The 27,433-nt window shown below is 55.8% G+C and overlaps 8 protein-coding genes and 1 non-coding gene across 9 annotated transcripts; 4 read left to right on the top strand and 5 right to left on the bottom strand.

The window, feature by feature from the left end:
- Positions 1-2,629: 2,629 nt before the first annotated feature.
- On the bottom strand, positions 2,630-5,089 carry INS49_011047 (uncharacterized protein; the record flags this gene model as incomplete). Its single annotated transcript, XM_043171766.1, has 8 exons — positions 2,630-3,556; positions 3,620-3,730; positions 3,783-4,387; positions 4,448-4,489; positions 4,553-4,613; positions 4,711-4,720; positions 4,794-4,806; positions 5,032-5,089. The coding sequence occupies 8 exons, from the start codon at positions 5,087-5,089 to the stop codon at positions 2,630-2,632; spliced, it is 1,827 nt and encodes a 608-aa protein (XP_043023511.1).
- A 1,294-nt stretch (positions 5,090-6,383) lies between these two features.
- INS49_011046 lies at positions 6,384-6,491 on the top strand. The gene has a single exon. It is a non-coding gene; the product is annotated as a tRNA-Ser (tRNA).
- Positions 6,492-9,783: 3,292 nt separating this feature from the next.
- On the top strand, positions 9,784-11,637 carry INS49_011045 (uncharacterized protein; the record flags this gene model as incomplete). The annotated part of the gene is made up of 2 exons (XM_043171765.1): positions 9,784-10,069; positions 10,160-11,637. The coding sequence occupies 2 exons, from the start codon at positions 9,784-9,786 to the stop codon at positions 11,635-11,637; spliced, it is 1,764 nt and encodes a 587-aa protein (XP_043023510.1).
- Positions 11,638-12,226: 589 nt separating this feature from the next.
- Positions 12,227-14,233, bottom strand: INS49_011044 (uncharacterized protein; the record flags this gene model as incomplete). Its single annotated transcript, XM_043171764.1, has 1 exon — positions 12,227-14,233. The coding sequence occupies one exon, from the start codon at positions 14,231-14,233 to the stop codon at positions 12,227-12,229; it is 2,007 nt and encodes a 668-aa protein (XP_043023509.1).
- Positions 14,234-15,263: 1,030 nt separating this feature from the next.
- INS49_011043 (uncharacterized protein) lies at positions 15,264-15,936 on the top strand (the record flags this gene model as incomplete). Its single annotated transcript, XM_043171763.1, has 2 exons — positions 15,264-15,872; positions 15,925-15,936. 2 exons carry the CDS (start codon positions 15,264-15,266, stop codon positions 15,934-15,936), a joined length of 621 nt encoding a protein of 206 aa, XP_043023508.1.
- A 2,887-nt stretch (positions 15,937-18,823) lies between these two features.
- On the top strand, positions 18,824-19,998 carry INS49_011042 (uncharacterized protein; the record flags this gene model as incomplete). Its single annotated transcript, XM_043171762.1, has 3 exons — positions 18,824-19,346; positions 19,454-19,807; positions 19,868-19,998. 3 exons carry the CDS (start codon positions 18,824-18,826, stop codon positions 19,996-19,998), a joined length of 1,008 nt encoding a protein of 335 aa, XP_043023507.1.
- A 117-nt stretch (positions 19,999-20,115) lies between these two features.
- On the bottom strand, positions 20,116-21,814 carry INS49_011041 (uncharacterized protein; the record flags this gene model as incomplete). Its single annotated transcript, XM_043171761.1, has 2 exons — positions 20,116-21,624; positions 21,755-21,814. 2 exons carry the CDS (start codon positions 21,812-21,814, stop codon positions 20,116-20,118), a joined length of 1,569 nt encoding a protein of 522 aa, XP_043023506.1.
- A 546-nt stretch (positions 21,815-22,360) lies between these two features.
- On the bottom strand, positions 22,361-24,067 carry INS49_011040 (uncharacterized protein; the record flags this gene model as incomplete). Its single annotated transcript, XM_043171760.1, has 1 exon — positions 22,361-24,067. One exon carries the CDS (start codon positions 24,065-24,067, stop codon positions 22,361-22,363), a length of 1,707 nt encoding a protein of 568 aa, XP_043023505.1.
- A 1,517-nt stretch (positions 24,068-25,584) lies between these two features.
- INS49_011039 (uncharacterized protein) lies at positions 25,585-26,835 on the bottom strand (the record flags this gene model as incomplete). The annotated part of the gene is made up of 1 exon (XM_043171759.1): positions 25,585-26,835. One exon carries the CDS (start codon positions 26,833-26,835, stop codon positions 25,585-25,587), a length of 1,251 nt encoding a protein of 416 aa, XP_043023504.1.
- Positions 26,836-27,433: the final 598 nt, after the last annotated feature.

Below are 27,433 nucleotides of genomic sequence, written 5' to 3'. Positions count from 1 at the left end.
ACTTTGGGCCCTGCTTGGAGGTGCCTGGTGGGCTGGTGGATGCGGGGCCCCGGAGCGAGCTCCCACGTTCGGGGGATTTGATGGATGGGGATCGGCGAGCAGGCGAGGAGGCGGGCGGTCGAGTCAGGCGGCACAGACCTGGCCAGACCACACACAGCGGACAGCGGGGGAGTGGCCAGTGAGTGAGCACTGAGCTGGAGCTGGATCTACCTAGGTAGAGCTGGACCCGGAGCTGAGGTACGCAGGCGCAAGCGAGCAGGCGAGCAGTTGGGCGGGCTGGTGGGCGGGGATGAGCGAAATGTGAGAGATGAATGATGTGGCAGAGTTCGTGCAGGCCGTCACGGTGGTTGTCGGTACTGTACTGTTATGTCGATGACACCATCCGACTTGGCCGTCGCTTGTTGCTTTCCCCCCATTCTTGTCAGACTCGTACTGCACCATCTGACTGCCAGACTGCAATCCCCTCCCCGAAGGATTGCAGAGCAGAGCACAGCTCCGTTGGGATCGACGAGGCGGAATCCATGTCCAAGGCCATCCATGTCAACCTGGGTGTCGGACGAGAGGGGATTGGCTTTAGAATGCGGAGAAAGCACCTCGATCCAATCCATGCCGTCTCAGTAGCTGCTCAGTCGGCCGGTCCCCTGCCACGTTCGAGGGCGAACAAGAGGTGTCGTGGTATTGTTGAGGTGCAGGAGACTGGAAACATTGGCCAAGCCGCGTCTGCAGCTCGGGTAGCCCACAGCAAAAGAAAACCCCGGGCAGACAGACACGACAGCCCGCCCATGCCTGTTGCCGATGCGAGTAGCCGATTGTCCGGAGACGAAGGTGATGTTCTGATTGGATTTTGTGACTTGAGACGACAGACACGCAACGTTCACTCACGTAGACTCTAGCAGACGGGATGGAAGAGATGGAGTATGGAGCATCCATGGGCAGGCAGGGCAGAAGACATCCACACCTGCCAAACAAAAACGCGGGACATGACACGACATGGCATTTCGCGATATCGATACAGTATCTCATCTCGTCGGGTGGGCCCTGCCTTCCCTGTCCTGACAGGAACTGGAAAGAACCACCAGTCACTCACTCCCCCTCTCTCAACCACTGGGCAGCAGTCAATCAATGAATCAGATGAGCTGCGAGTCTCCACCACCTGTCACCTCATCGACAACAACAACCCGGGGCACCTTGGACAAGATCCACTTCTGACTGCAAGACCACAATTCGTGTCACATGCGAAGAGCCGTCGAGCCCTGCGACCCAATCTTCCATCCGATCACGCTGGTTTCGACCTCACTCTCTCACACGTCTCCCCACGAAGTGCTGGGTGAGTATGTTTCGGGCTGCAAGGCTGCATGCAGCACAGGATCTTCTCCCGCCTTCTGGACCCTGCTGTACGACCGCAGGTTCCCCGCTGTGTGCGACATGCCTGTGGCCCTCGGTGATGGTCTGTCTCCTCTGCTGACCTTTTTGTGGGCGAACAAGCGTCGTGCTGTTTCTTTTCATTCTTGAGAGCCAGTGCCATGGGAGTCTTGAAGGGTGGTTCCCCCCCCCCCCAAGTTTCGGATCGAGATATTCACATGCGAGAAGAAAATTGTGTACACCTGTTCACTACGAGGGCGTTCAGCTCCGAACCATATCCGGCGCAGTCAATATGCGCAAGAAGCAGGAAGGGGGGTGGGGGGGGGGTTTAAACCTGAGGCAGAGTCGTCGAGACCCTATTGCTGTGTCCACAACCGCCATCATTGCTGTGCCTTGCGAAGGTCTACAACAAGGCCCACCGCCCACGACTGCGTGTGCGGATTTAATGACGCCTCAAGTCGCTGTGACGATGCTACAAGCCGGGCGCCGTCACTAAATGGATGAAGACTTGGATGCACTAAGCAGCTTGACCACTGCAGCAGTTGGGTCACCACAATAGTTTGGTCGTTATAGCAGCTAGGTCACTGCCCGGGTGCGCCGAGCCCAATCTGAATGCTCCGGAGGTGGTCGTCCGAACAGTCTGAAGTCCGGACTGCGCCGACCAGTCGCGAGCCCCCGTGGTTATTTGCCCAGGAGGAACGGCACTAGAACAAGTCTCTGGACAGTGAATTGCCCAGCATTTCCTGGATGAGACGGTGCGCAGCTCCGAACGTGTTCACAAACATAAATTCATGAAAGGGCCGCTTCGATGATTTGGGCGGAGGCGGTCGCCTACCCAAACGGGTCTCTGGCCTCGTGAGCATAAACGACACTCGACATGTTTTGATCAACTGCAGAGGTTGATGAACAGTGCAGCTTGACCCCGTTGCCCAATTTGACACGTCGATTGTTGTTAATTGACCAGACGGGCCTTCGCGTCAAGACACAACTCCAAAGCCTTGCATAAAATTTACAAAAGTATGCTAGAGCATCCAGACGCGTTTGTACAGGACCTGCAATAGGGCCGACTGCCCATAATAAGCCACCCATGCCAATAATTTTTCCCAACCCCAGAAAGCCCAATATCCCCCGGCCGCGAGGGGTCTGATTTTCACCGTGCAATGCTTCCCCACCCCCTGCCCAATACGCCCCAACCCATGTGATTACACGTCGTATCAATACACCATGCGCCCGCCACGGCGGCTCCGTCACCTCCGCCTCGGCCCGCTCACCCAAACACGATGCTAATACCCATCTGCTTGCTCACACTCCTCCACAGGTCCGGCGTGGAGAGCGCCCCAGCCACGGGGAAGCCCCCCAGGCCGACCAGCTGCTGCTGCTGCTGCGCTCCTCCACTTCCGCTGGTGCTGGCGCTGGCGCTGGCGGTGGTACCGGCCCCCTCGCCCTCGCTGTCCATGGCGTCGGCGAGGCGCCACACCTCCTGGACGATGTCCCACGCCCACTTGATGTTGATCATGCCCTGCCTCTTCTCGACGAGCGCGAACGCGTCCCGCGCCAGGTTCCGGTCCTGGTCCGTGACCGCCTCGCACGACGCCACGAACAGGGGCCACAGCAAGGCCCCCATGGGCCCCGCGTGCGAGCACGTCTGCAGGCAGTGCCACAGCGCCGTGTGCGCGTGCGTCTGCACCGACGTGTGCGAGCGCGGGTACCCGTAGATGGTGTGGTACAGGTAGACGAAGGCGCTGTGCCGGTACGCCATGGCGTTGTTGAAGATGGAGTGCAGGCGCGACCGCTCCGCCGTCTCCGTGTCGTGCCGCCGCTCCTCCGTCTCCGGCGAGGGGGGGTCGTCCGGGTTGAAACCGGGGGGTAGGTACGGCTGCCACGATTCTAAAGCCCGCTCGATCGCCTGCGAGTTTGTCTCGAATTCTGTCTTGAGGACGGCGATCATGGACGAGGGCTGGCCCTCGCGGCATGCGCTCTCCAGGTCCGTCTTGTCGGAGGAGAGCTTTGAGAGGCGGTGGATTATCGGCCAGAGCGAGGTGGCCATGCCCAGCAGTGTATCGACGGAGCTGAGCGATGACATGACTGGAGCTCCGGTGGGAGGGAATGGGTGGAGGCAGCCTTTCCCTGGTGCTTGTGATAATGGCGCTGTGCCAAAAGAAAGCGCTGCAATAACATCGTAAAATCGGAAAGCCTTTCGTGGACGTCAGTAACGCGCAGAGACAAACGCAGGACAAGTAGATGAAATATGACTTACACGTTCCAGAAAAATCCCAGTCGCATCCGTTGCTGTAGGATATGAATTCATAATCGTCATGGCGCCTTTCAGGTGTCCATCTACCAGATTGGACCGTCCCCTTTGAACCAGCTACACGGAAGGTCAGCAATGACACGCAGAAATGTGTCATTTCTTCACATACCACTTCGTAATACACCAAAAGCATAATGGCTGCCAACAGCTCGTTCCTATTCTCAGCCGTCTTCGCCTTCTGGTCGATCAGGGCCGCAAGCCCCTGGATGGCCTGGCCATGGAAATACATCGACTGCTCTTGATTCGTCACCCCGCGGTATTCCATGTGCGCGCTGGAGAGGGCGTAGATGGCGTTCATGACCGGGGAGCTCTTGGCCGTCAGGGGCAGGACGAGCTCCCGGAACGGGTTCCCGCTCTCCTCGCGGAAGACGATGAGGTGGCTGAGGCTCTCGCAGAAGTGGGCGACGAGCGCGCGCCGGTTCGTGCGATCTGAGAACTCGGAAAAGGCGGGGATGTAGAAGTCCAGCAGCGGCGAGCCCACGGGACACGGCGCGATCATGGCGAGGTCCGGCGGCTTGGAGACGTGGGTCACGGCGCGGCTCAGCGTCGTCGTGCTTGCGCTCTCGGCGTGGTCGTCCTCCTCGAACTCGACGGCTGACTCGGGGATGGTGCTGGGGCTGAAGCTGCAGTTCAGGTCGGATATGGTGGGCAGGGAGATGGAGTCGAAAGTGCCGTCGAGGGGGCTGATGAGGTGGTCAGGCTCGCCCTTGGTGTCTGCGTGGTAGTGGTACCAGTCATGATGACCACTGCCGGTGCTTCCGACCGACCAGCGACGGGTTGAAGCGAAGGAGAGCCTCCGGTCGAGTTGGCTGGCGACTGTCGAGGAGGCGTTGGAATTTCGTTTCCTCCTCTGGCGCGGTCTCACTGCTTCATACGAACAATCAAGGCCGCGCTCGGCACAGCGCGAGCAAGACGGTCGGACCTCGTCGCACTTTTTCTTCTGCGAGGTCGTCAGCGAAAGCTCCTCTCGCGAAAGCTACTTACACATGGGCAGAAGAGGGTGGTATTCGTTCCTGAGACATGGAGATCGGACGAACCTTCTCTTTACTGTGAATGGTCAGTCGATGTTGGCCAGTGAGAGCACGGGGACGGCGTCATTGACGCGAAGAAGACGACTTACCAGAATGTACAACCTGGAGAAACAAATGGCAATCTCGTGGTCAGCTCAGATCATGCACTCGGGAGAAGTATTGGCATTTTAGGGACGGGTTGCTCCAGGTCGAGCGAGTGAAGGTGTGATATGTGATGGGATGCAGGTTTCAGCTTGAACGAGGACGGCGCGATCGGAATATGGATCGCCTGTCTTGTCGACATGTGGCTGGACTGGGCTGAATTGGACTGTCTTGGATTGAACATACCTGCCCTCGACCGTCGCTTCGGTGCCTTGGGAGGAGCCACTTTCGTATATAACAACATCCTGCCAGACTCCAACATTGAACTCATTTTGTCTCGGGTATGCAAAACTGCCGGCGCCTTCAGTCCTAGCTTTCTAGCCGTTCCCTGCCTTTTTTCTTTTTCCACTAATGAACAAATTCAATTATGGCTCATGATGTTGAAATCACGAATCGCCTGGCGGGCGGCGACTCGAAGGGGTTGGCTGTGGGCGCAGTTCTGCGAGATTGTCGCTGACGCGCCTGTACGAGCACTCGGACTGCGGGGACGACTCGTGGATCTGGGAATTGGGGTCGCGGACAAGGAAGGGCACGGGACGGGACTCTGGGGTCTGGGGATTCTGGGGGGGGGGTGGCGATCGCAAGGCGCACTCGGTGGATCGGTCGGCAAGGTCGTCAACGTCGCCGAGGAGTATCGTACGGTCGAATTTGGGGCGGGTAAGGACGATCAGAGGGAAAGGAGAATAGCATGAAAAGGGCGGAGGTCGACACGAGGAGAGAAAGGAGAGAGTCGAGATCAGATCCAGAGCGGTCACAAGCCATACTTGGAATCGAGTCACGATGGCGTCTGGACTCTTTTAACGCTTCCTTGCCCGCCCACACCCGTTACGGGCAAGGTCCGCCTGAACGTTACCTGCGGCTTTGTTAGCCTGCCCCGGGCTCCTGGGCTCCTCCAACTTGTGGCCTTCAATGCGTCCTTTCCCCATCATCCACCATGCGCCCGGGAGGCCCCTGGTCCTGCGAACGAGGTCACAGCACGCCCGAGGTGGACCTGATCTTGCCCCATTCTGGGTTAAGCTTGGGCCGGCCTCGACACCTAATTGATGGACCTGGAGGCTTGGAAGTGGAGAGAAAGAACCATGCGGGGTTGGGCCTGACCCCCCGGGTCAGGGACAGTCGCCGGCCTGGGAGCCGTAGTGATTGATCTCAATCGTGCGCATATAACTCAACCACGACACCATTCCAGTCGCATAGTTTTCCACAGGATAACCTCTGATGGGATAACGATCTGTACCGTATACGGTAATGTGATCGTCTCTAGTATCTAGCAGGATGATATGCAGTGGAACCCTCTCTGGTAGAACAGCCTCATGCGCACCAGTACCGCCAATGTGTTGTTGTGATGAAAGAAGCTCCGCTGCATGTGCAAGTACAGACGTAGTCTAGGTTATTCTGTAGCCTGTCCCGACTGGTCTACATCCGTACACATGTTAACTAATAAGTGCCTGGCAAACCGATATCATCGTAGCAACCCACGCTGGCTCTGGCATTCTATTAAATGATTCTATATAAATATGTCATTTCCCGGACGTGGATAAGGCGGTTTGGCCGAGTGGTCTAAGGCGATAGACTCGAATATCATAACCTTGTGGTATTGATGTGATCTATTCTCTTCGGAGGCATCGGTTCAAATCCGATAGCCGTCGTGCTCGAATTTTTCTTGCTCATTTTTACACCCAAATGATAACGATCTAATCTGTCTCTTCAGAGATGTTGATTTAAGCCCTGCTGTTGTCAGACTTATTTTTGCTACCTGTGGGTCATTAAGATCGCTGTTACGGTGTGGGTTTTTATTCCGGTGTTGCACCCAGCGGCTGGAGTGGAGGTTGAGGGGAAGACAAGCGGGACTGTTCCCAGGGTGAGAGGGCCGAGGAGCCTGGGCGAGTGGCAAGGCTCAGGTGTCCAGAATCTGGGGAAACCCATCCAGGAACCCCAATTTCACAGCACGCTATCCTCCACACACCGTAGATGATGTGCGACGGGGACTGGATAGTCTGGATAGTTCGACGGCGCCGGCGCTGCGGAAGAGCTATTTCTGTCCCAATTCCGTCCATGATCTCGGTGATCTTGCATAACGAAGCCACACCGCAAAGGCACCTTGGAGCCGCCACTTGGGCATTCTGGACTCTGGAGCGCTGGTCCTCGTGACATGTCTGCGCTGTCTAATTATGAAGTACAAGCTTGAAGGAATGACGGCGTTGGGCGTTGGTGCGAGCCAAGTAGCTGGGTTGCTCGGAGAAGGCCCCCATCCGGCAGGTGGTCGGGCTGGGATGATGTGGAGGACTCCTGAGGGACGAGGAGCGATACGAGGGCAGAGGGGAGAGAGTGGTCGTACATGTGCCAAAACCCCAACGCCGTGCCTGGCGAAGAGGAGTGAATTGTCATTCTGCCATGAAATGCGTCCCACGCAGACCCTATGATACAACCAACCACCTCCAACGCAAGGTCCACTGCCGAGGACTGCAGTCCACACCTCACGACCGACTTTTGTGCTCTACCGGTACCGCGAATCCCTTCCGTGTCGACGGTCAGAACGTCCTTCTCCAAAACAACTTTCTGTCGTGCTGCCGTCCGTGAACCTGGCCCGAGAATTGAGCCTTGGCGAGATCAACACGCGAGGAGGACCTACAGCGAGCAGGGATGCCGGGATGTCTGCATGCAACTGATTCAGCGTGAGCGTCCCATCCCGCCTTTCTGGCAGGATAACCTCCAGCGGGATCACCCTGTCAGACAAGGCAACCTGTATACCTGTGTTCCGGTGCGGACTTTCCTAATAAATCACTTTCAAACCTGTTCAATGAGTATTCGGTGAGCCCTTCAGCTCGCAGGGAGCTGTAGGCCAGACATACGGTACCGACACACCTCGGCCAACCACGGGGTACTCGCTAGCTCGCATCGCAACAGCACTTGAGCACCCGAACAAAGCACTGGTATTGGGCCCACCGACAACGCTTGTCGGGACGAAAACATGTTCTTCGCAGACTTCATTATTGCAAGTCCTTTCCAAAGAGTCAACAGGTCTTTCATACTCCCGAGGTCTGTTGCACCTTGCCTCGTCTTCCAAAGGGAAGGCCTCGGAGGTGGGGCTCCTCGGAACCTTACCGAAGCCGTGCAGGAGGTGCCCACAACCCAACAGGACCGTAGTCTTCACATGCTCAGCGCATTGCAGACCGCGTCGACTGAGCTCCAGATATCTCGATGCGGCCTGGACGGTTGCCCGCACTTGGCGACTCGGACCTCGCTTTTTGTGTAGCAAGGTATGACCACGGCGAGCACGAATCGTGAGCGTATGACATGGTGTTGTTGCACAGAAAATCGTCCCCTTCGTGTCATGAGTTCGGGCCACCCCACGCTGCAACAGGACTGGTGGCCTTGCGCCATGGACTGCAGGGCAATATCTAGAGGCTCTTTAGCGGTCAGCCACAATAAGTGGCAATCGCTTCGATTCGATCCGTCTCACCAAGAAAGGAAGACAGGTCCACGAGACATGTCTCACTCTCCCGGCAGGTATGCATGTCAGACTCACGCGCATCGTGCAGACAAACTGTCTCTTTCGGAAGCGATGCTCAAACAGGTCCTTGCCTTTTCTGGGGCCAGCCACTACTTCTGCAGGGTGGTTACGCTTGGAGCCAATTGCAGCGGCCAAGACGGCTGACTTTCCCTCGCCCGATTTCTGATTGGGCAAAATCTCCCACGTCCTCACGGCAGCGTTGGTCCCTCGTTGGTGTTGGAACATCCTTCGGTGCATCCACGATACACACCCACCCTGCCAACCCCATCGCCTGACGCTGAGAGGCACGGCTTGTAAGGCAGCAGGATTCGGCATGTCGGCCATCGCCGCTGCAGTGTCCAGATCGGAACTCTCTGCCTGCAAAGGCACAGGGCCACCGTCTTACAGGACGGGGCCATCCTCAGTTCCTTCGACCACATGTCTGGGACATCAGCATGTTCAGCCGCTGCTGACCCATATGGGCATTTTCCCTTTGCCGTGACGCCCGATGAGCATTTCCCGCTCCCTCTGATCCTTGTCTCGCATCTCTTTACTCAGGCTGATATACCACCAGTTCAGCCCTTCAGAGCGTTCCATCACATCGACTCAGATTAGAAACATACGTGGTACCGCCCCACACAACTCTCGCTGTCAGTCTGTCAGTCTGTCAGTCTGTCAGTCTGTCAGTCTGTCAGTCTGTCAGTCTGTCAGTCTGTCAGTCTGTCAGTCTGTCAGTCTGTCTGTCTGTCTGTCTGTCTGTCTGTCTGTCAGAGTCCCTGACGGCTGCGACATCGCATGCTTATCACACCCTTCGTGTGTCCCCGGTTGTCTGAAGAGACGTGTTCGCAGAAAGTGGATTGCGGTCGCGGCTCATCGTGCGTCGGCTGGACGGGAGGGACTCTCGTTACCTGCAGGTCTGCGGCGTAAAGTCCTACGGACCGAAAGCTCAGCCACCAGCAGCAGCCGCACGCACAAGAGTGTGGTTCTGCTCCCACGCTGCCCCCCCCCCCACGGATTGGAAAGAATAGTTTAGCTGTCTCTGGCTGCAGCCCGTTCTGGACCGCCCGATTCCCTTTCTCCCTCTTCATTTTGCCCTGCTGACCGATACGGCTGGCCCTTGCTTCTTCTCTCTCATTCTCACTCTCTGCTCGCCCATACCTGGCGTTTTTGTCTCCCTCACATCTCATTGACTGCCCCAATCCCGAGCTTGTTCATGAGAGTATCATTTCTGATGCTGCCGCCTGCCGGCCCATGATTTCGCCGAACCTGCACGGACCGCCCGAACAAGGCAACGCCCGACGGAGCGGCGAGCAAGAAGCTCGGTAGGACTAGCCGGGACACGCACGCGCACGGCAACCAGCAGTATGGGACTTCGTGGGGCGCGGTCGTGGGCCCCCTGCACGTTGCTGCTGCTGCTATCCGTGGTCTTGCCCATGCACGCCGCAGCCATGTTTCAAGGCGACGGGAAGCGCGAACATATTCATAGGGTCTACAAGGTCAAGATCACCGAGGACCACCTAGCCCGTGACTCCCTACTCGACAAGCGTGCAAATAACCAGTGCCCGACAAGCTATAATCTGTGTGCCTCCTCGCTGGGAGGCGACTGCTGTCCAAACAACTACGCCTGCGCAAAGGACTCATGCTATGCTACGACCGCAGCCGTCTCGACTTGTGCCGGACGCGCATCATATTATGCTTGCCCCCTAGACGTCGGCGGGGGCTGCTGCCCTCAAGGTTCGTCACTACTCTCATGATGCTGGGCATCATGTGCAAGTTGGAGTCTCTCGTCCCGTCCGTTGACTAACACCTTGTCCCTGCGTTCAGGTCTCGTGTGCGGTGCCAACCAGGCATGCAGCCCACCTGCTGGTGCCACTTACTCACAGACATGTGGGACTGGGTACTCTCTATGTGCAGCCTCTCTCGGTGGTGGTTGTTGCCAAAGTGGCATGGCTTGCGGTAGCACGGCATGTTATAATCCTTCGCCGTCGACGAGCGTCCTCGTCGTCGCAACCACCCAAGACGGCTCAGCAACGACGATAACCTCCACTTCTGTGTTCACCCCAACCGTCGAGCCGTCTGACACCGGCGCCGATGTTGTTGCCAAGATCTTCCCGTCTACGTACCCGAAGCAGGCCGCCACGGAAGGCGATGACTCGTCTGGCGGAGGCGGTAGCAGCGGTCTTTCAAAGGGCGCGATTGGTGGTATTGTTGGTGGTGCAGCAGCCGTGCTGGTCATTTTCCTCGCCGTCGCATACTTCCTCGTCAAGCGCCTGAACAAGACCAAGCGTGCGGTCGAGTCCCGTCGGGAAACGACATCCGGCTCTGGAACCCGTCAGACCGGGGAGAAGAAGTCAGCGACACAAGTCAGCATCACACGACTTCAGCCGACCCCATCCGAAGTCGATGCATTGGATTGCGATCCCCTGATGGTGTCCTCAAGTGTTGCATCACCCAGAGGACAACACCAATACCCGCGACCAGGAAACGGCAGATCACGAAGCGGTTCCGACGCACTCAGCCAGCCAAGTGGATACAGTAGCTCGGCTGTTGGACCAAGGTGGAACACGCCGAGTGTCGACTCTGACGGCGGGGACAGCAACTACTTCTCACTCCCTCCCAGGGTGCACAACCAGTTCGGAGGCCGCGACGCAAGACGGGCTAGCGAGGCTTCGTCCCAATACAGCTACCACCGTTTCGCACATGGCGGCCGCCACCACGGCCGCAACTACAGTAATGCCAGCGAGCTGTCGGCAGGCAGCGACGAGCTTGGCTCCCAGCATGGCCTCGGGTCTCCGCTGATCGGGCCTACCGCGGTAGAGCTGAGCAACGATGGTGGCTTCGTCCCCGAGCTGCCGGGATCGGACACCGAGACGGAGAGCAGCGGGCCTCACGGGGCCAACGGTCGTCGACCCAACCAGCCGCGGAAGCGGTCCGCCAGCGTCGTATCACCCATGTCGACCACGACGGTCAACAAGCCACCGCTGACGCATGGGACCTTCGCGCGCCGGAGGGGGAACAGCGCGGTCAGCCCCATGGATGGGCAGAATGGGAACGGAGGGAGGGGGAGGAGTGACAGCTCGACGCCGCCCGAGCAACGGCTCGGCAGCATCGACGAGTCGGCCACGGCCGCCGCGCCGGCCACGAATTCCATGCACGGATACTTTGGATCGCCGACGACAGCGGTGGGACAGACCGCGGCGGGCACGAGGGCCGGCTTCGACACACCGCCGCTGCCTGGGTATGTCTCTCTTGGGCTGCCTCCCTCAGGGAACCAGGCGGAACAGGGGCAGGATGAGAAGTGATACTTGATCACCAATGAGATTTAATCTACTCAGATTAATGGTCCGCTGTTTGGATAGCTTGCGGCGAGGAGGATATTTGCCATGTTTGAGAAGCATTGCACAGAGCAACAAATTCGTCGGCTTGCACTGTTATTACTTGAGCGCACCGTGAGGCTTTTCAGGGTCTCAATACCAGCATATTCTATTGCGAGATAAGCGATTGGCCTGGAGTTTTGCGGGTTCTATGGGTTTCATTGATCAACAATATGGGGCGAGCATTCTGTAAGGGATAGAATGACCTCTTCATGTCGTCGTTGATAGGGCTGCTACGAGGCTCTCAGCTTGCCCGGGGTGATGCCCTTGGTTCTTGTTTTTTGTTCACATCGAAGTACTCGAAGTCTTTTCATAGAACAATGAATACTGTGACGAGCTTTCCCAGGCATGGATACAAATACGTGACATATATTTATCTCTGTCGGCTTACACTTGCAGGAACTTGCTTCTGTTGAAAGCACGCATCGCTATCGAAGCATGGGTACTTGATAACGCCAACTCTAAGGGCACTGAGTGCCTAGTCTTAGGGGGCTGCAGAAAACAACGTGGATATCGCTCATGTCCTCTCGAAAACCGGCAAGCGCTCTAGCGGTGCATCCACCTCAGATGTTGCACCACCTTCGTACACTTTGTCTCCCTCCATTTCCTTCCACTTCACCCCAAGGGGAAAGTAAACCTTCCTCTTGGTCAACCCCGGGTAGAGAATGGGAGCAACGAGGTACTTCCCACCAAACATGTACTCATCCTCGACCTCCCAAGCCTGCTTATCCTTGGGGAACTCCAGGAAGAGTGGCCTTATCAGGGGCGCACCCGTCTCGCTTGCCTCTGTCATCAAGCTCCTGACGTATTCCCTCAGGGTCTCCCTAAGCTTGAGATACCGCTCAAGAATCGCACCGACCTTCTCCCCGTACGACCACACCTCATTATCCGCGCCAGACGGGCACTTCCCACCGCCGCTGTTAGAAAGCGGCGGCTTGTTCGGGTACCTGTCCCCGTGGAGCCGGAACACGGGCAGGAAGACCCCCCACTGGAACCACCTCACCAGCAGCTCCCTGAACCCCTCGTCCTCGGGGTCGCCGCCGTGGAAGCCGCCGATGTCAGTCGTCCAGTGCGAGATGCCGGCGACGCCCATGTTCAGCCCCGCGGCGAGCTGGTTGCGCAGGCTGCCCCAGCTGCTCGCGATGTCGCCGCTCCAGACCAGCGCGCCGAACTTCTGGCTCCCCGCCCACGCGCACCGCACCAGGTTGACCGTGTTGGGCTCGCGGCCGTGGAACTTGCCTGACCCGTCCACGGCCGTCGCGCCCTCGTAGAAGGCCTGCGAGTAGTGCCGCGGGTAGATGTTGCCCACGGCGAGCGAGGGGCCAAGGTGGTACCGCCAGTTGTCAAAGTCGTAGTGCCGGTACTCTGGCTCCGCCTCGTCGAGCCAGAACAGCCGGATCCCGTACTGCCCGTAGTTCTTTGCGGCTTTCCCCCACACGTACTTGCGCGCCGCCGGGCTGGTCGCGTCGAAGTGCGTCGTGTTGGCCTGGAAGTCCATCACGTGCCGGAACCCGCGCTCGCTCCGGATCAGCAGGCCCTTCTCCAGCATCTCGTCCCAGTTCTCGCTGTCCGGCTCGACCGTCGGCCAGATCGACACCATGGGCTCGACGCCCAGGGACCGCAGCTCGTCGCACATCGCCTGCGGGTCTGGCCAGTAGTCCTTGTCGAAGGACCATTCCCCTTGTGCGCGCCAGTGGAAGAAGTCGATGACGAGGACGTCCAGGGGCAGGTTCCGCCGCTTGTACTCCCTTGCCACCTGCAGCGTCTCCTCCTGGGTCTGGTACCGCAGCTTGCTCTGCCAGAACCCGAGGCCGTACTCGGGCATCTGGGGCGGCTTGCCCGTCACGTTGCAATAGGCCTCGACAATCTTCCTGGGGGACTCGTCCACCACGATCCAGTAATCCAGCTTCTTAGTACTCGACGCAGAAAACGACATTATGTTAGTGCCCAGCACCGCCCTCCCAACACTGGGATTGTTCCAGAGTAGTCCGTATCCCAGGCTGCTGAGGAGGAACGGCACGCTGGCCTGGCTGTTGCGGTGCGCCAGCTCCAGGTCCGTCCCCTTCAGGTCCAGGTACGGCTGCTGGTACTGGCCCATGCCGTACAGCTTCTCCTTCTTCGACACGGACTCCAGCCGCAGGGTCAGCGCGTAGTCCCCGCCGGTGATGGGCTTGAACTCCCGCGCCTGCACGTACAGCGCCGACGCCTTTGGGTCGCGCACATCGTCCCGCGTGCGCGTGTACTCCTCGAAGATGAGCTCGCCCGTCGCGGCGTTGTGCATCGTGACCTTGCCGCTGCGGGAGACCGTGGCGCGGATCTGCCCATTAGTGATGGTTGCCTCGTCATCGCTGATCTTGATCTCTGGGCTGAGCTTGGGGACGGGCTCATCCAGTGCCCAGTCTTCTGGGGGCATGGCGTCGCTCTTGGTCGAGCGGACGCGGAACGCGTTGGGTCCCCATGGCTCGAGGTGGAGGACCTCGTGGTCGTAGGTGTAAGTGAGGCGGTTTGCGTCTTGAGTGAACATTTTGCCTGAGTCTAGCGAGGGGAAGGGGGGCTCCGAGTTTTGTGCTTCGGGGCTTGTAATGCAAACAAGGAGGTTGTAAAGTCACAAGCAAGTTATCACGAGGGCTTCATGTGTATCACGATCTCGCATACTTCAAACGTCACCTGGTGCCAACCGTCGGGTGATAGTTAGCCTCGGGATATCATCACTGCGAGCTACCTACGTGGATCGTGGGCCAGCCCGTGCTTCAGGCGGCCCAATCGTGACGGGCCGGACGATCGCTGCATGGGGCGTCTGCGACATTGTCTTAGGCTTAACTCTCACAGAATTGTATCTGGTTATGCGGCCGATCGCGCAGCAAAGAGCGGGGTGAAGGTTGAGGCTTCACATAATCGGAGAACCGAGCTCACTCCAGCCACGGGGTAGTTCGGCAGCCGGTCCGTACTACCGTGCTTCGTCCGCAGGGCCCGGATTGGAACTATTGCCGACTCCCACTGCCTCTTGTCATCGCAGCCGTCTGATCAGGATGGTTGTCTCTTGATTCTATCTGAGTAACTTCTATAAAGCAAATCTTGGATGAGCCGGACATGGCATTTGGTGATAGCACATGCTCCCTACAAAAAGCACACAGATGTGGAAAAGCGTAGCTGAGAATCGGTTCTGTCTGTTCTTTCATAATCTGTTTACGATGGCAGTCGCGATGTAATTCCACACAAGTAGCTCCGTTGAAACTGAGAACCTGTTCATTGTTCAAGTGCGGCAGGATGTACGCTGGAAACGGCTGTCTTGACGGGAGCACAAGGCCACGGTCCCGCTCAGGCGGCCCTGGAACCCTTTGTTCCGAATCGATTAATTCTCAGTCGAGCTGGGCCAACCTGGGAGTAGGATTGATCAACCTTGATAGAATCGTTACAAGTTCGAGTTACCATGTGAATATACACCTGCCCCAGCAGTCGAGAAATTTCACCAAAGACACCCGGACATACTCGAGCGATCAAACAAGTGTCCCATATCACCCGGCTCAAGAAGGCTCTTTACTGACGCCTGATAAATGGCTTCCGTACCGCCGCCACGTAACACATCATCAGAATCCGATCGACGGCAGCTGCCCGTTATCGCGCCGGTCGCATGGCCGCCCATGGCACCACCTCCCATGGCCCCGCCGCCACCGAATCCACAGGCGCCACCGTCATCAGATGACGAAGGCAGGGCTACCACGGAGGAGATACAGCAAGCCAGGGACCGGTTCGAACATTACTGGAAGGGGGAATACGACTGGTGGAGAGAAGAGGAACGTGCAGATAGACGGAGAGCTCATTACACAAGGCTCCAGGTCCCGAAACCGAGACCACCTGGGGCGCGCCCAAATGCCCCCCAGGCGCCACCACTGAGGGTGAACCAGCAGAGGATCCGATGGAGACAGTCGAGGCGCGAGGACCCACAGAACTTACGGCAGTACGTTGCTGAAGTCCAGAGTGGGAAGTACCAGATCATGAACTTCATGCGCCCTCTGGGCTTCAGGCTTCTCAAGATCCTTGGGAAAGGCGGCTTTGGCATGGCTTGTCTGTTCGAGATGACAGATGTCGACGGAAGAAAGCACAAAATCGTGGTCAAGGCAGGGACAGGGAGGGATCTGCAGCGAGAAAGGACGTGTCTTCGTGTGAGTGTGTAAGCTTCTTTTCCCCGCGCAAAGCTCCAGTGCTGACTTTTAGCTCTTCGCATAGCGGTTGGCAGGAGCAAGACATATTCTTCAACAACAACTGTTAAGGGGACTACCTCAACCCCAAAGCATCGAGCCTACTCCACCTGGAGTTCGAAATATTTTCGGCGCGAGCGCTCCCGAAACGGTTCAAGTGATTTTCAACATGAACCCGGCTTTATTGGGCTTGGAATTCATGAAACACGGTGATGTTCACAACCTGCTGCAAAAGGCAGGCAGTCACCCAAAGACATGGAGAAGTCAGGAATTATGGCTTATCTGGCACTGCCGTGGGTTTATAAGCATAGTTCCTCGTTTGATAATGTACTTGCATATCTAATATAGGCGTACTAGTCTTTAGGGGCTGCATCGCGTTGGCCTACCCTGACACTTGGAGTGGCGGACGCGACCCACTGCGCGAGGATATTGTATTACAAGAAGAGAGAATCCCCCTACTAAATGGACAGGCGGCCAATCATGATGGCGCATTGGTTCATTTCGATTTAGAACCACAGAATGGTGAGTCCTTGAGTGACTGAATGAGAGCTGGGATTGTCGCTTACGAAATACCAGTGATGATTGGCAACTATGACGATCCAAACACTCAAACGCAAGCACACTTGCATAATGTCACACCGATATTCAAGGTACGACCAAAATTACTTGGCATATTTAGACCTCGCCTCTGACCTTTACGCAGATAGGCGATATGGGTATTGCTGAATCATTTACGGAAGAACAACGTCGCCAACTGTAAGCCTGCTGCACCACTGAATACCTCGCACATAACCACCAGTGCTGACTAGTATGAACAGCTGGCCTCTTTTGAGATGCAGAAACGCAGGAAAGCAACACATTTTCACACCGGTAAGAAACCTCAGAGCTACGGGAGGATGTATGGAGTGGAAGCCTTATCCCATCCAGAACCACAAAGCAAAGGCCCCTAGGAAAATTAGTGCAGTGGCTGAATCATCATCACTACACAGGAACAAAACACCAGAGAGTGGGATTATCTCGACAACGATTCAGATCTTAGGGCGGAGCCGACGGCCGGCCAGTATAATTGGGGGACAAACTTGTACCAAGCAGCACTGGTATTCCACATCCCTTGAAGCCGTCCTGAGTCAACACTCAAAGACACTAAGCTAATGGTTTGAGTAGATCATGTATCAATTGATTCTAAATGTACATCCTGACCAGCCACCCCAATGCTCTCTAATTGAAATCATGGGCTACCCTTTTTGGACATACGGTGGCTTGCTGGTGCAAGACAAATCTGAGTCCACAGAACTGATAGACTACAACCGTATGTATCCGCCATATAACCCCCCCTCCCCTTCCCATCCCTTTTCCCCAGCGCTGTACAGGAATTTGAGACATTCATTACGACACAGGGACACGGTGCTAATCGGCTCGCTCGTAGTTCGCTTTTGTGTAGCAGCTTGCATGGCACACGTGCCAGAGTTTAGACCTAATATGACAGAACTCGAAGAGTCGATACTCCAGAATCTCAACATGGACTGGGCGACAAAAGAGACACAGCTCGAAAAAAGGTTTACGATCAGGGAACTCCTGAGTGAGCCAGCACCGTAAGTCAATACGAACTGCTAGAGATCCTCACGACCCTTAGACACATCTTTGGCAAATTTTGACGCCTTCCTGGCCATGCCTCGTAAATATCCGTAATCTGACAATACAGCAGGGCTGCCCAAAGCTCAACAGCAGTGCCGCAAGATGGTGGCGCGCCTCCACCGGGCTCAAACCAAGCGAGGTCATCGGATGGGTCGGGCATCAGGGGTTTCCTGAACCGCATACGCATAGGCTTGACTGGGCGTGGCTCAAGAAGTGGCTCGGGGCAAGGTGACGGGAGCCGGCAGAATCAAGGTCAGCAGAACCAAGGCGGAGCAGCGGCCCCTCAAGCCCCAGTTCAACAGCCCCCCGCTGGGGATAATAATAATCGGGCTCCACGACCTGGTTTAAACCCTGCGGCAGCCATATTTAGACCTGGTGGGTAATCATGCTGTTTGTTCGCCATTCTTAGAGGCAATACTGGGGGTAGATGAGCATTGGACTTGCTTTGTAGGAACATCCGAGCACCATGACAATACATTACAGCTTAGTCAAATGCCTAATGGCACGATAGAAGGAGTTAGAATCTAAGTGGATATCATTGTGTTTGTCACGCGAAGCCTTGGACGTAGTCTTCGAATCTTGGATGGTATCGCAATATGGCTAGTGCTATACCAGGAATCTGCTTGATTGTAAGCGCAATGTGACATCGCGTGAGAAAGATACTGCCAGTCTCGCGCCATGGAGATGCTTAAAATTACTGTACCGAACGACTGGGATGCTTACTGGACTGTGCCGCTCGCTGCAGAAGAATTGAAGACGTGACCTTCCGTCCCAGTCTAGTGTACTTATCGCATGGAGACGGGTCCAGCCAAGAAGCCTGCCGATGGATCCACCCAGGGGCCGAGGCCCACAGAGGGCCTCACGATACTCACAGCCTTCCAGGCATGCCGGGTCCGGCTTGGCAGGCTCACAATCTGGTCAACGGGAGATTTGGATGACGCCGACGGGCAGTAAAAGCCGTCCTTGCGAATCCCATTCCAACTATTGCCCTTCCCCATTCGATGCAACCCGCAAGACGGCCCCGGTTTTAATCTTCGCCATGGATCGTGGGCTCACCCAGAGCCCAAGCAGGCTCCATTGAGGCCCACAAGAAGAGTGCATGAAGAGACTGTGGGCGCCCCTGAGATACACCGACGGTTCCAGGCGCCAGAGGATTAACGTTGATGATTTAAGTTGCAGATCCCCACCAGTCTTCGAACATTCTACTGCACGTCGTACCCACGTGCAAACGTTCAAGACAAGACAACCGAAAAAGGAAGTCCTCTGATCATCACGTCACGATGCCTTCCTCGCTTTCACCAACCACGCGCGGCGTGATCTCTGCCCTCGTCCTAGCGAGCGCAGTACACGCCAAGGACACCCTCATCGCCCGGGATGATAGTGACGCATACACGGAGCCCAGCACCGACTGCCATGATATCCACATCTTTCTCGCCAGGGGAAACAACGAGGTGGCCGGGGCAACGACACGGCAGACTTCCGTCGTGCAGGCCGTTTGCGATGGGCGGAAAAGCTGCGGGTGGGAGGACATTGACTACAACAACCCCATGGATAACAAGTATGCTGAGGCTTGCCATGAGGGCGCTGTCAACGGGTTGAAGCAAATTAGGTCCTACGGCGAGGACTGCCCGGACTCTAAGTTGGTTCTGACCGGCTACTCTCAAGGCGCGCATGTCATTGGAGACATGCTTGGTGGAGGCGGAGGCACCTTTGAGACTATGGGTGGTGGTGAGCACATGGGCGAGAACAGCACGGAGGAATACGTTGAGGGGTTGGACCAAGATAGCAGCCCAGGCAACCAGAGTAAGTGCACTTTTGTTGTTGCTGTCAAAGTGCTACGCTTTGCGATCCTGCGAGAAGGTCTGTCGCTCATGAAGCGCGAGAATACTTGCTAACAATCTCAATAATAGTCGTCGCGGCATTCCTTTGGGGAGACACGCGCCATGTAGCCGGCCAGGCCTACGAGGCCTTGGACGGCGGCGACTTCGAGGGCTGGTATCCCCGCAACAAGACCGAACTAGACAGTCTGAACAAGTGGTCAGACATCCTGCGGTCATGGTGTGACGCCCGCGACGGAGTCTGCGCCTACGACACGACGGCGACGGCCAACTACACGTACCACTGGAACTACCTCGATCTGTACTCGACGGACGCCGCGGACTGGCTCAGCATCAAGCTCGGGGAGAAGGAGAACACCACAGCCACGGCGACGGCGAGCTCGAGCTCCAGCAAGGCGACTGCCACTTCTACCTCGACCGGCGACGGTGAGTGAAATATAGCTCACAAGGCTCCATTGTGCAAGACTGACGCTAATGTTCAACCAGCAGCGGATTCAACCTCGACCTCGACCTCGGCCGCGGAATCAGACTCAGAATCAGGCGCCTGGAGAGCCCAAAGTGCACCGATCGCATCACTGGTAGCCGTCGTGGGATTGATGGCTGCTTTCTTCATGTAGTGGAGAAACATTTACCTGGAGAGTCGATATCAAAGACTGTTAATGCCAAAGGCTCCAAGAGAAGACCAAAAATAAAATTTGTAGTTAATAATACATGATATTATACCTTCCGTCTTATCAAACAGGCAGTAAACTATCAAAATCCATTCCAGGGAAGATGGTCTTGAGTGTTTCCACTTTCGAGAGAATAATATCCCGTTGCGTCTTGTCTATCCTCTCGAAGGAAAGTAGGACCTTGATCAAGAGCAGCAAGTCCGCCATGCATTGACGGGCCTGGCTCTGGTCAAACCCCGAGCTTTCTGCTTCGTCGTTTCTGAACTCTCCCGACTCCTCGGCGCCTCCGGTCCCCGTCGAAGCCACAGGAAACAGATTCATGACATCGGCAATGGTATTGGCAATTTCGAACATCTTCTGCAAGATGCCGCTCCCGTGCTTCCCGATGCTCGTCTCCACCTGGAACTGCGCGAGCTTGCGCAGCTGCGCGGACAGGCGGTGGGCGGGGAAGAAGAGCGAGAGCGCCTCGTGCCTCTCCGAGCCCACCGGCCCGCTGGACAGGAGGAAGTCCGACATGGCGAGCTGCCAGACGATCGTGCGCAGCCACGCGCGGGTGATGAAGAGGTCGGCCAGCTGCAGCTCCGTCAGCGCTGCCGGGGTCCCCTCGAGGCGCTGCTGCTCCGCCTCGACCTCGGCCTCCTCGTCGTCTACCTGCTGCTGTTTCTGCTCGATCCACTCGACGGTGATGCTGTCCTTTTCGAGACGGTTGCAGCTCAGCGGGTCGGCTGCGTTGTCGTTCTGGGCCATCCAGTTGGCGAGCAGGTCGTCATCGAGGATGAGGAAGAGCTTGATTATCCTTCTGAAGCCTGAATCGATATTGATGGGTATTGTGTGATCCTCCGTCCTTTGCCCATTTCCGAGGGGAGGCATGACCGACGGAAAGCAATTCGTTATGGTCAGAAACCTCTCGTGGATGTATGCTTCCCAGTAAATCCTTTGGCGTCGAGCGTATTCGGGTGCGGTTAATGCCCCCGGGCCTCTGTCTATATGTAGCAGCTGGATCAATGCAATTGCTTCCCGAAGCACCAGGAACGCGTGTTTGGGCTTTTTGAAAGCCATCCAGCAAATCTCGAGGAAGATGCAGGTCGCGATCTGGATCTCGATCAGGTCATCCGAAAGACAATTGTCCGACAAAGCATCAGTCGGCGTTGCCCGTCCTTTGGCGCGGAGAGAGTGATTCATAAGGTCATGTATGCGTTCCGAAGTCGTGATGGGCATCCCGAATCCGGTGCTGTTGATGAAATTGATACTCAGTTTATGAGTGTGTTGTTGCTGGGTCATGGTCAAGTTGATGGTGACAGCTGCAAAGCTGTAGACAAGGGCCGCCCGTGTAGCGTCGATTGACATAAGGTCAATACAGCTGCGAATCTGCTCCGATGTGATAATGGGGTTCACTGGGTAGGTGTAGTTTTCGAAGTCTGGGATTAGGGCTGAGAAGTACTCGGCCGTGTAGGTCGCATGTGGTGCGAAAGGCGACGGGACATCTTCGGCCAGGCGTGCAGAGGGTGGGCTTTGACTTGGGATAGATGGTTCAGCGGTAGAGTGGTCTTCGCCAGGTCTGGTGTGTTGTTCCTGAGGAGGAGCAGTTGTAATTGGCTCTTCTCTGCCCTCATCTGAGCCGCGAGGACGAAGTGGAGGAAAAAGACGAGGGTGAACCAGTCTTCTTTTGATCGTTGCTACCTCCGTTCCTTAGCTGAGCCACCAGACGACCACGTCGGCCGTATGTGCGCTCCTTCTTTGGCAGTGTTCGCACTGCGGACATGGTTGTCGACCATTGCACCTAACCTTCCGCGTTCGACAGCCATCGCAGGCCTGCACCTTTGGCGCTCGAGCGCTCATGGGGATTTCCCGAGGGAAGATAAGATCTCAATGTGGAGTCTCTGAGACACGTTGGACACATGGTCTGGGACCATCAGTCTTGGTATTGAGGCCCTCGTCAAATGTGATTCATGTGTGGATGGCGCCTGGAGTGACGCGGCCAAGAAGCCGTTGACGAGCTGGGGCGGTACGGACTAGCTTCGGAGTTATTGCGACCGATTTATCGGCCGCACTATACTAGCACGACGCCACTGACTTGGGTGCTTTGCTTTCGATATCCTCAATGAGTGTGTGGAGCAATCTATGCAGACGTTGGAGCTCACAGGAAGCCATTCGTATCCCATACAATTTTGTCTCGTGATGTGGAACAACTTGAAATGGAGTTTGAACAAGAAACTCTTGGAATTGCTTATCATAAATACGCGCTATGGTTTGCTGCAGTTTAAATAAAGGCGCGTATATCCCTCAGCCTGTGTACCCAGATTTGAATTCATGAGGACTGACGCGAGACCGTCTCAACGATTTCGACCTCGCCTTCTTTCTTCTCGTCCCCCAGCACCGAGTCATCCTTGGGTGCTGCAAAGCGATCTACCACGGTCTTATGGAATTTCCTTGCGGAGACGCGTTGCTCAAACAAGACCTCCAACTCTCCATATGTCCTGTCCTTCGGCTCTGGCAGGCGGAAGAAGGTCCACACTGCACAAAGGGCACAAGTGCCAGCCCAGAAGAAACCAGTCTTGGCTCCCCAGCCCCAGGCCGTGGGGTTCATCATCTGGGGGGACAATACATTCGTGATGATGCCCATGATGTTGTACAGATTTCTGGCAAGGACCACTGTCTTGTTTCGCAAGCGCGTGGAGCTCAATTCGGAGACGAGCGAGTAGCAGACAGGCCCGACAGTGACGTTGTAGGTCAGGGTATAGAGAAGCAGCAGCGCAACGATGGCCGAGCTTGCACCGGCGTTTCCAGTTCCCATGATACCAGCCAGACCAATACCAAGGAGGAAGAGAGACATGCTGGCTTGGCCGTAGAAATACATTGTGCGTCGTCCGAACCAGCGCATCAGGAACCAGGAGCTGATGGTTCCGAACGCGCCAATACCATAACCTGCCAGAGTCATATTAAAAGCCTGGCTTTCGGGAATCCCGGCGTTCTTGTAGAAGTAGGTCGAGAAGCCGATAAAAGTAGACCCACAAAGGGTCTGGATAGCCCAGGTCATACAGACGATCTCAGTGCGGCGTCGGTTGACTGGACCTCTGAAAAGATCCTTGTATGAAGTTCCTTCTGTTACAGACTTTTCCATCTCATTGGTATGAATCATCATGGAGATATTGTTATCGATGTTGAACTTCGTGTCCGTCGTGTTTCGAGATGTAAGGCGGAGGAGAGAGCGTCTTGCTTGGTCATATCTGCCCTTGCGTACCAGCCAGTAGGGAGACTCGGGGGCGAGGAAGATGAGGAGGATGAGTGGGAGTGGCCACATCCACTGCAATGCAAATGGGATCTTGTATGACCATATCCCAAGCTTTTCCATGTGCTCAAGCATGCCCACCATAACACCGGCCGCTATGAGTTGACCAATCACCCAGCACAGATTGTTGTAAGTTGTAAGGTAAGCTCGGAGGTGGAGAGGGCAGACGTCAGCCGCGTAGGTCGTTGTAAGAGTCTGGAAGACTCCCCAAGGGATACCGATCAGGAACTCGCCGATGAGGAGCTGGACAAGAGATTCCGAGAAGAAGATGATAAAGATGAATGCAGCCACAAGAGTCATGGCACCCATGAGCGTCTTTCGATATCCATACTTCTCAGAGATAATACCGCTGACGAACAGGCCAGCGATCTCTCCCACGTAAATTGCATTGGACAGGCCGGCCTGCCAGGAAGCAGTGAGTTCGTAGCTTCCGTTCGGCAGCGGCTCGCCAAAGCGCTTCACGAAAGGTGGGAAGGCGTAGAGCTGATTTAACAGCGCCATGTCGAAGCCTTCCATGATGAGGCATGTTGACAGCCCGATGGACCAGAGGATCGCATTAGGGTAGGTCTTCAGAGACTTCCAAAGGCCCAGCTGGTGCTCGGCGTCCGTGGCCGCAGCAGCCTCTCGTGTGATAGAGTCCATGTTCAAGCTTCCGTCGACAGCTCCCGCCTTCTCTGTGTCGACCACAGCCGCTACGGGCGTGGCAGAGACGACGTTGGGCGTCATGGTGAGTCGTGCTGTGGGAGGCTTTGGAGACGATGGATCATCCGAGGACGATGTCCTGTTTGGGTTCAAATTGAGGGATGAAGATGTGATGATGGCGAGGCTGGTGACGTTCCATTCGAGGGAAAACCAGACATATTTATATTGAAATAGAATGAGGTAGCTGAATACTACGAGACATCTTGACGCATGCGAGCGGGAAAATGTCGCTCTGACTTCGGCCTACCCGTGGACTCTGGTGTGGGAGGCACAAGAGATGGCGCTTCGCGCCCAGAACAGCTAGGACCCGTGTGGGGAGGCTTTTGTGTGGAGGTGGACCTTGCCCCAGGTTTGCTTCTTCCCCGGATTTCATCTCTGGGGCCAGACAAGATTCGACCTTGGTCGGGCCGACGAGGAGTGGCCACAACCACGGCCGGGGATGCCAACATGCTAAAACAGCTTGGCGCGTGCAATGCTGAAGCTGAGCAGCGAGAACTTCCCCATGGGGTCAAGGCTGAAAAGGCTAATGGTTAGCCGAGAACTAGGCCCGATTGCTGGGGAGGGGCGTACCACATCCATGGACAGTCTACCCCTGGCAAACAAGGTTGGCGTGGCGAGTCGGCTATGCATGCCGATGCATACGCAAAGGTCTGACCATAGACTTTGGAAAACGTCCTTGTTGAGAAGTGGCAAGCGTGTGGCTACGTGGTTGACTAGGTGCCAACATGAAAATCGACGGGAGCTGATGTAGAGACATCCGAGAGAGAATTGTCATTGAAATCCGAATACAAGGTAAGGCACGTGACAAAACGTTCGTCATAGATATTGGCGGTTGTCATTGCAGCATGTCTCTAGAACAGAGGAGACCCCTGCAAACATTGGTATTTGTAGCTCCTTTGCACCACGTGGGTGAAGGCCCGCCGCAAGTGCTCGCTCGATTGCCTGGTGTGTAAAGGCTCATAGTGTTTAGACGTTGAATTTTGTCGTGGAATTCGACGATTGTAACACAATTGCATCCGGAACACATCTGATAATATCACGGCCCTTTTCTTCTTCTTTCTCCTTTTTTTTTTTTTTTTTTTTTTTTTTTTTTTTTGGAGGAGGCGGGGTTGGGGGAGCTCCTGTGGTAAGGCCGTCTATGTGCCATGGAAGAGCCTTGCAGAGGGATGATTTACCGACTCGGGAGCACTCGATACTTATCTGTATGCCGCAGGTATTTCTGGACTTGTGGATTTTGGCAAGTTGAGGTCTCCGTGGTTTTAGGGCCGATAGAAATATTCAGGCCGAAAGGGTCAGGGTCGGACCCATGTCCTCTGATAAGAATTTTGCTGTTGAACTTTTCACTTTTACATCAATTGAATCGTCGAGCTACTTCAATCCCATGAACAATTTCCAACGTGGAACTTCGCAAAACCCTTCCACAAACCAAAAAGAAAAGGGGGGAGGGGCAGGAGTGAGACGTTTGATAAGCTACAGTCTCATTCAAGCCGCCGTCATCTGACTCGTCATTTTCAGTTCTTCCTTGTGAATGGCAATGTCCATCACAGCCCTTCTGCAGCCTCCAGTAGATTGAGGTAGACCTCACTCATGGTAGGGAACGAAGGAACAGCGTGCGCAAGCCTATCCAGGGTTAGGCCGCCCACGATAGCCACTGTTGAGCCATGCAGTAGTTCTGCCACGCCATCTCCAACAAAAGTCGCCCCAAGAAGCTTGTTGCTCTCGTTATCGACGATCCATTGTGCCCATCCATCCTTGTACCCGTCCTGGTGTAACTTTGCTCCCAGGGTGGTCACCGGAGCAGTGACGACTCGAATCTTGTCGGCCAGTCCTGCCGTCTCGGCTTGGCTCCGGGTCAGGCCCACGCTCGCGACTGTAGGACTCGTGAAGATGACCTGTGGCTGTGCTAAAGTGTCATTCGTTGCGGAGACTCTAGACCAAGGAATCTTCCAACCTTGGTTGGCGATTTCGTTGGGCTGTGACCGGGCAATGATGGCGTTGGCGGCAATTCTGCCGTGATACTTGCACGAGTGAGACAACGGTGCCCTGCCGTTGACGTCCCCGAGGGCATAAAGCCAGGCTCCAGGGACTGATGGCACATCGAGAGACTCGCCCACGGGGATCGGTGACCCGTCAGTCTCTATCCCGAAGTTTTCGAGACCAATGCCGCTTGTCTTGGCCCTTCTGCCTGTTGCTGCCAGAATCTTGGTGACGCCTGGGATTGTGCAGCCATTTGACATCTGGACTGTCAGACAATCCTCAGTCTCCTCCGGCGTGACCGATTCCACTGTGGTGGACACATAGACGCGGACGCCTTGCGATTCGAGCCCTTCTCTTACGAGTCTCCCAGCTTCCTGATCGATCCTCGGGAGCAGCTCTGCTCCTCTGGTAACCAGACTCACCTGGGCTCCCAGAGAAGCATAAGCTGTGGCCATCTCCGTGCCAACTGCTCCGGCGCCCAGAACTAGCAAATGCTTCGGTACCTCGCTGGAAGATGTTGCCTGTCTTGGGCCCCACGGGTTGCTCTCCTTCAGCCCTGGCATGTTTGGAATAATTGGCTCACTACCGGTACAGATGGCTACGGCGTGTTTGGCTTCGAGCTCAGCTCTTTGGCCGTCCTCGTTGATGACGGCGACTTTCTTGACGCCTATGAGCTCCCCCTTGCCGCGAACGAGGGCAGCCCCACTATCCTCCACCATTGGAACCAGGGCTTGGCCATCATCCCAGGAGCCAGTGAACGCGTCTCGCCTCTTGAAGACCGTGCCTGCATCCAACGATGGTTTCTCGCGAAGCATCTCTCGAACGCCACCAACAGCTCTGGCTTCTGCCAGTGCTTCTTGTGGGCGTAGAAGAGCTTTGCTTGGAACACACGCCCAGAAGGGGCAGTCACCGCCCACGAGTTCCTCTTCGACTACGGAGTGTATATCGTCAGCATCAAAGCCCGAGATTGGTTGGATAAAGTGACGGCGTCAATAGAGAAGGTTCCTCGGCGGTCATTGAAAGAGGACAGACTTCTTGCCAGTGAATGGAGAAAGTAAAACCCAACCGTGGTCAACTTACTGATGATAGCTGTGAGTCCAGCTTTGATAATACGAGCGGCCAGGACACGTCCTGCCCAACCCGAGCCAATACAGATTACATCGAATATTGTTCGATGTAGTTGTGACAGGAGATGATCCTGCGGATGAAGGCTGATCATATCGTAGGAAGGCATTTTGTCGGGTAATTAGGCCACCCGCAGTGATCTGTCCGTAATGCTTGGATGTTGATAGGTTCGGGGTTTATAAGTCCCTCTTCAAAAAGTGAGAAGTCGCATTGAGAGACTTTATATGCCTCAAGGGGCGTTGCAACCTCCCCCTCATCGTTGAATCCACATAGCGTTGTCAAGTTTCC

This window comes from Diaporthe citri (genome assembly GCF_014595645.1).
Source record: "Diaporthe citri strain NFHF-8-4 chromosome Unknown scaffold_5, whole genome shotgun sequence".
In the NCBI taxonomy this organism is placed as follows: Eukaryota; Fungi; Ascomycota; class Sordariomycetes; order Diaporthales; family Diaporthaceae; genus Diaporthe; species Diaporthe citri.
The sequence above is the reverse complement of the archived record's forward strand: the minus strand, read 5'-3'. Positions and strand labels throughout refer to the sequence as shown.